At 37.0% G+C, this 7,314-nt stretch overlaps 2 protein-coding genes across 2 annotated transcripts; both read right to left on the bottom strand.

The window, feature by feature from the left end:
* Positions 1-1,554: 1,554 nt before the first annotated feature.
* On the bottom strand, positions 1,555-2,195 carry LOC113011061 (C-C motif chemokine 20-like). Its single transcript, XM_026150427.1, has 4 exons — positions 2,129-2,195; positions 1,896-2,004; positions 1,704-1,778; positions 1,555-1,615 (listed from the first exon to the last, which is right to left on the bottom strand). Exons 1-4 carry the CDS (start codon positions 2,193-2,195, stop codon positions 1,555-1,557), a joined length of 312 nt encoding a protein of 103 aa, XP_026006212.1.
* A 1,693-nt stretch (positions 2,196-3,888) lies between these two features.
* On the bottom strand, positions 3,889-4,773 carry LOC113011060 (C-C motif chemokine 20-like). Its single transcript, XM_026150426.1, has 4 exons — positions 4,659-4,773; positions 4,458-4,566; positions 4,289-4,363; positions 3,889-4,201 (listed from the first exon to the last, which is right to left on the bottom strand). Exons 1-4 carry the CDS (start codon positions 4,726-4,728, stop codon positions 4,162-4,164), a joined length of 294 nt encoding a protein of 97 aa, XP_026006211.1. The 5' UTR covers positions 4,729-4,773; the 3' UTR covers positions 3,889-4,161.
* Between the last annotated feature and the right edge of the window lie 2,541 nt (positions 4,774-7,314).

Genomic DNA, 7,314 nt, shown 5'->3' with positions numbered 1-7,314 from the left:
CAAAGGTCAGTAAATCAGTGCATTTCTGCGTGAGTGAGCAAAGAGTCTGTATCCATCAGGTCAGGCGTCTACCCATTATAACAGCCAAGGCTGTCATGGTCCTCCCGTGCATCGCTGCCATTCTCTCTCTCCTTCTTTATCACTATGAGTGTGTGGATGTGTTTGTGCGTGTGTGCCTAACCATGCTTTGTCTTGCAAGGGTTTGATCCTTCCAGAATTCCCACCTTCCACTCGGGGACACCTGACACAATCAAGCTCACCTGTTTGTCATGTGCTGATCAACCTGCCACTACTTATACTGGGAGAGATCCTTTAGTCTGCGTCTGAGTGTTGAATTAACCATGTTATTGAAACCTGCTCCAGTCTGCAACTCTGCCGCTTGTGTTCCTCTACGATTATTCACCTGTCCCTCTCTTCTGTGGAGAAGTTATCCTGCTGAGAGAAATCTGTGCGAGAGCGAGGGGTGGAGAAAAATTTGTTCCTCTTCACGTGCGATTGGAGCTCAGACCTCATTAATGGATTTTCCTCTACAAAGGACCTTGTAAATCGAGACTGTATGATTCGCATTCATGAGCACTGCAAATAAACTCATTCAATTATGACAAAGTAACGTGATGGTTACACAAAGTAACACATTATTTGAGTTTGCTTTCATAGGTTATTAACATGGAGAGAAAACAGGGAGTTATGCATTCTGCAGCCCGGATTCCTGGTTATTGCATAGAAACTATCTCAGGTGTGTTTTTAAAAGACAGCAATTGACAGAATATTTACACAGTTACCTTCAAACACATGCTGGGGATGTAAGGTAAGTTTAATTTCATCGTCATAATATAATAAAACTTTTCTAATATATTAAAGCATCAACCAGTATTACCTTATTATTATGAGGTTACTACCACTTTAAATTTAGTATATAAAAATGTACATGCATAGTTATCACTATTTGATTCCTAGCAGTTATATATTCTTATTAATATATTACACTATATATTATAATATTTCTGATTTGCATTGCTTCACAGACATTATTACATCCAGTTTATGACCCCATATAACCCAATTAAATAAACTGCAATTTAATGTTATGCAGTTCAAACCATTATTGCTGTATTACTTAATTATTACATGAATGTTACTTTAATAATTAAGTGGTAGCTAATGACACCATGTCAACAGAAATACCGGTTCCTTCTTCAGCTCCCATGACTTCCTCCTGCTCATGTCACAGGACTCTCACCTGTCATTGTTTAACTATTAGCAGCACAGAACTTCCAAAGCTGGATGTTTTCACCACAGAAAACAACAGCACACAAGCAGATCGGGCACATGTGCTCGTTTTATTTCAGCATTTATATGAAACTATAAAATCCTATCTTACATTTACAAAGAATATAAAATTAAAATATTACACAAGCTTTTAAAACTGAGCTGATATTGCTGTTGTTTAACAACATATTTGTCATTTGCAGCAGGTTCCACGAGACGGACGTCAGTGGAAGATAAAAGAGTGAAGTGTTTCTTTAGCTGGCATCCACCGTGTGCGTAAAAAGCTCAGATGGTCTTCTTTTTCCGCCCCTGTGAGCTGTGCTGGTGGATTTTCAGTGCTTTATTCCTAAAACGATGATAGACGGAGTTACTTCTCTTGCTGTTTATTAGAAAATCAGAACACTTGCTCTTTATTCTGCTTCAAAAAATCTCACCTTATATGATCGACAGCATCAATCACCCACTTCAGAGCTGGATTGGCGCATGCTTTCCCCTTCTTTGTGTGGAAACTACATTAAAATAAAGCAATATGTAAATATTTTTACACCCACAGTAAACACTAATTTCGTCTCAAGTATTTTTTGATCTTTAAAGCAGTTTGTTAAAATAATTTTAAAGATGCTCACATGATGGCATTGATGGGACACATCTCTGTGTCAGTCTGGACTGAGTACCCCTTGATGATGGAGTCCTGTAACCTGCCTATCATGTACCTTCGACAGCAGTGACGATAAGCTGGGAAGAGTAAAATATAATATCTGTATCTGCCAGATCCCAGTAGTGGCAATGCTGATGTGTAAGCGTATGTGATTAAGGGAGAAAAGACAAAGAAACAAAAGAAACAAAGACAAGTACATACCAGCAAATGTGCTTGCAGGCAGACAAACAGTAAGTGCGATCACCACCACAGCTTTAATTGGCAGCATGTCTTCTGTGTTTGTGGTGGCAGCAGTGATGATGAAGCTATCTCACTGTATCTGGTGGCTCTTCAGGTTGAGTCAGTGAGGCTGTGCTGGTAATGTGCTGATCAAGCAGCTTCATAAATACTTCAGCTCAGCCCAGAGCAGAAGAAGCTACATCATGAAAAAATCCTGCCACTTTCCCCAGTGAAACAAAGAGGAACTGCTTGGATCATTGTTGGATCAAAACAATGGTAGCGTTTGCAATCATTGGTATGATTATGGAATGACAGCATTGTTCAAATTTTACAGTAAAGTTCAGAAAATCTCCTGTGTAACTGTTTTTAACTGTTTTTCTATTTCTGTGTTCTGTATATCATCATATTGGTGTGTTTGTACTGTACAGCACTGATGTTATTATGTTTGAGCAATTCAGTTTAAGTGAATAGTCCATTTTTTTCAAGGCTATTTCTACTCAACGTTCATCCTATGAAGCGTTCCTCATGTTCTAAAAGATCAAATCCAGAGTACTTGTTGGTCTGACCCGAGTCAAACTTAAGTTGGCATAAAAAAATCCTCTGTTTATGGCCTCTCTCGACATAAACAGATGTGTCCAAATTTTAATTATGGCTTCAAAACATGCCTTGTTTCTGTGATAACAGGCCATCAGGAGACATAAAATGATAAAAAGAATGTGGGATTATAGATGTGAGCAGATTCTTCAGTGGAGAGAAAAGCAAAGCGGAGAAAATGAGAGATACCGATTTAATTGTACCGCTTCCTCTGACTGATAGGGGACTGCGGCAGGTGTTTTTAACGGGTCTTTTTGTTTTGATCTGTGATACTAACGACATTAACGGTGTCTGCTTTCGACTCAGTCTGCTCTTTTACTTGTTGGATGAATGTGTAAAACGCTTGACTATGGCATCATAAGACTTTAAAAAATACAGAAATAACAGAAATAACATTGTCTGCATATCAATAAGAGAGAGTTTGGGGTTTTGTTTGTTTGGGGATTTTTTGGCACTTTGTTTCCATTTTTTGAGACTGTGTGACTGTCAGTCCATGTATTTCTTATTATATCTATCTTATTTTATCATGATAAATGGAGAGCATAATAAAATATATCATCTGTAATATGCCCTTATCTCATATCTGCTACATGTAGATTGCTTTTTTCTGAGTGAACCTTGCTTCCAAGCAAGGAAAGTTTGTTTTTTTTATTTGGCGGAGACGTGATGGATGAATGCCCATCGAATTCTGTGCTTTTATATCGACTTAGACTATGGGAAATTTGTGTAAATTACTTTAAAAATGTCCATTTGTGGTGCCGTGTGGCCAAAAAAATGTGGATGCCTTGTTTAAACATTTAAATCACCGCATTTACAATAAGTTAGAATTCTGCATTCTCAGTTTGTGATAATGTAATTAGAATATGATGAGAAATACTTTCTTTATCACAAAAGTTGGGAAGCTACTGTGTTACAGCAGCTGATTAAATAGAAAAAATACAAAAAAGTGATGCAATCAAAGTGTGATGGAAAAAGGAGATAAATATATATACATATAGTCAAAGTTAAAATTATTTCTGGTGTACACAGCCTAACGATAAAAAATTAAACAGCACACAAGAACAAGTTGTTTTAGACTTGGAACAGGTACTCATTTTATTTGAATGATTAGATGAAACTACAAAACCATTAATAAAACAAATGACTCTTTTTATAAATTATTTTATAAACATATAAAAGCAAAAAATAAGATTTACAAAGACGATAAAGACATAATATGATACAAGCTCTTACAACTGAGCTGAGATATGCATTGCTGAACACCACATTCGCCATTTACAGCAGGCTCTTCAAGCTGGAGTTAACTGGATTTAAAAACAGTGATGCATTGCTGGTTGCTGGCTGCAGGCTGCAGAGCTCACATAGAAAACAGTCTGCTGTAGCTGGCATCCTTAAAAAGCTCAGACGATCCTCTATTTCTGCTACAGTGAGTTGTTCTGGTGGATCTTCTGCGCTTTATTCCTAAAATGATGATAGATGGAGTTACTTCTCTTGCTGTTTGTTTCAAATCAGAACATTTGTTCATTATTTTCTTTCTAAAAATCTCACCTTAAACGATCAACAGCGTCCATCACCCACTTCAGAGCTGGATTGGCGCATGCTTTCCCCTTCTTTGTGTGGAAACTGCATTAAAACAAAGCAATATGTAAATATTTATACACCCACGGTAATCATTGAAGCTGTCTTTAACCTTTAAAATGATTTTAGTGACGCTCACATGATGGCATCAATGGGACACATCTCCTTAATAGTCTGGACTGAGTACCCCTTAATTTCAAGATCTCGTAATCGGCCTGTCATATATCTTCGACAGCAGTAACGATAGCCTGTGAAAAAGGAAAGAAAATACATAATAATAAATAATAGTAATAAATAATTAAAATTAAAGATGAAAAACAGAAAGGCAGCAAGTACATACCGTCAGAACTGTTCGCAGTCAGACAAATAGTGAGTGCGATCACCATCGCCATGGCTTTGATTGTCACCATGTCTTTGTTTCAGTTGACAACAGTGATTCTGATGATAAAGTTGTCTCGCCTATCTTCAAGTGGAGTGAAAGGGGGTGCACTGTTGAGGAGCTTCATTTATACCTCAGCTCTGACCACATCAGTGGTGCTAGACTGTCACGAAAACCCCCCTAATTTTTTTTATTTATAGAACCCAAAATTCTGTCCAACCAAGAGTGGAAACGTTTAAATGGTAAAACCTTACATAAAACCACTACAAGGAAAAAAAAACCCCTTCTAATTAAAAAGTACTTTCTATAAAATAAGCGATCAATTAAACTTGTTACAACTTTGCTTGTATTTAGGGTAGGGCACAATAATTATGCATCATATTATATATTGTATTTATACAAAGAAATTTGTAAAGTACAAAATTATTAAAACTGTCACGTAAAAAAGAGTGTGGTTAAAAAGTATTGCTCGCTGAACTGAATTGAAATAAAAGCAAAATACAGAAGCTTTTTGAAAAAGCTCTTTATATTATTCAGTGCTCATTGTGTCATATGTTGGCCAAATATAAACTAGAAGTTGTAATTATAGGAAAACTGAAAAGAGACATATTAGGTCACACATGTTAGACATGTGACCAGTGTGACCTGCATCAACACACCCTGATAAGACAGAGCCAGCCGTGCAACATGGGACGTTTTATAAAGCGTCATTCCTCTTTGTGACTCTTGACATAAACTTAAAAGAGACATAAAAATAATTATATATATATATTTATAGATAGATATAAAGTATGTGACATTTAGATACAAGTGGAGATAAGAGTTTAAAGAGGATGAAAGCTTCACTGAAGACCTCCGTGCTCTGACTTCACGTGGGCCGCTACAAGTGGGTTGCTTTGAGGTTGGATGTTCTTTTCTAGGTCAGAGGAACTTATTTTATACCCAAGACCCATGCAACAACGGTAAAGCTTTGCATCTGGAGCACTGAAATAGGTCATGATGCACTTATTGTAAGTGTAATTGCTTATCATGAAGTTTCCAACAAAACCACATCACCGAGTTCCTGCAGTTCGCAATCTCATAGTCAAACATCATTGAAAACTATATATCTATCTTTCTAATGCTTTTACTTTACTTATAATATTCTCAATAATGATATCGTTAGATAAGATATATTCATCACCCCCAAAAGAGGAGATTACTGCGTTACTTACAGAAGCCAAAACATTAAAAATAATATTATTAAAATTCAATAAAATAAATGTGATATCACAATAGAAAATGGATGGGGAAACTGAAATAAAAATCAATAAAACAAACTCATTTAAACAGAAAATACAGAAAAGTAAATATATTTTTGATTTTTCAAGACCATCTTAATTCAACAAAATTCGGTGAGAGAGTTTGCTGTCAGTGTAAATGTCCCTCCTGTTCCCCAGATGAAAGAGTCCCTCGAATAAGATAAGATGAGCTGAGATGAGACAACATAAGATAAGAAGAGATGAGACTGAGATGAGAAGAGAAGAGATAACATAACATAACATTACATAAGATGAGATGAGATAAGATAAACTGTTTAATTAAACAGAAAATACAGAAATGTGACAGCCATACAGAATTATACAGAATGGGACTTTGCTTTATTATTAAACTGTACAGCTAGCACTGTATCTTGTTGAATCCATTCCATGACAAATTAACGCACTTCTGAATGCAAAAGTGGATCCAAACCGGTACTACAAAAGAGAACAGTGCGATGTCTGTCACAGCAGGAGATGATCAAGTGTAACTAATGACATTGTTTGCTTTCTAACCATATTCGAGTAAGACATGGCAATACATCAACAGTAAAGACTTTGAAATTAGAAAACAAGCACTGAGAACTTTCAGTGAAGGTCAACAGCTAAGATGAAAACAGCTTGCGGTTATACTTACAGATAGAAGCCCATGTCTTGTGCACATGGGCTTCTGATGTTATCTGTCTAGCAGTAACATCAACAGGATGTTTAGTACATCATGCTCCATCTTGTCGATTAGATTTAACTTATTTACAGTGATGACCTAGCTGGATATTGTACAGTAGACTAGCAAAATTACTTTAGAAATATTATGACAGAACATCTTCTAAAATTTGCAGCATTATTATTATTTTTTTTGGGGGGGGGGGGGGGGGGGGGGTTGTATTGCATTGTTACATTACAAAGCCAACCGAATCACATCCTCTGCAAAAAAACAAAAAAATTGAGATCAGGAATGATCTTCGGCCTCTTCAACAGTTGCATAGGGAGTGAATGGTTTGTAGCAAAGGGCCACACACCACATACCACCGAAGCACACACAAACCGAACCACATGTAGTCTGGTTGGGCAAAACTCCCACGCACCTTCAAATATCTTTGGTAGGATAAAGAGTTGGTCCACTGTTGCACGACCAGGACGAAACCTGCATTGTTCCTCCTGTATCTGAAGTTCAACCACAGAGTCACTTTCTTTTTCAGTACCCTGGCATAGACCTTCCCAGGGAAACCGTGGAGTGTGACCCCTCTGTATTTTGAGCATACCTTCTAGTCCCCCTTCTTAAAGATGAGAACCAATCCAGTCTGCCAATCCAGAGGCAC

The sequence above is a fragment of the Astatotilapia calliptera genome, chromosome 18 (genome assembly GCF_900246225.1).
Source record: "Astatotilapia calliptera chromosome 18, fAstCal1.2, whole genome shotgun sequence".
In the NCBI taxonomy this organism is placed as follows: domain Eukaryota; kingdom Metazoa; phylum Chordata; class Actinopteri; order Cichliformes; family Cichlidae; genus Astatotilapia; species Astatotilapia calliptera.
The sequence above is the reverse complement of the archived record's forward strand: the minus strand, read 5'-3'. Positions and strand labels throughout refer to the sequence as shown.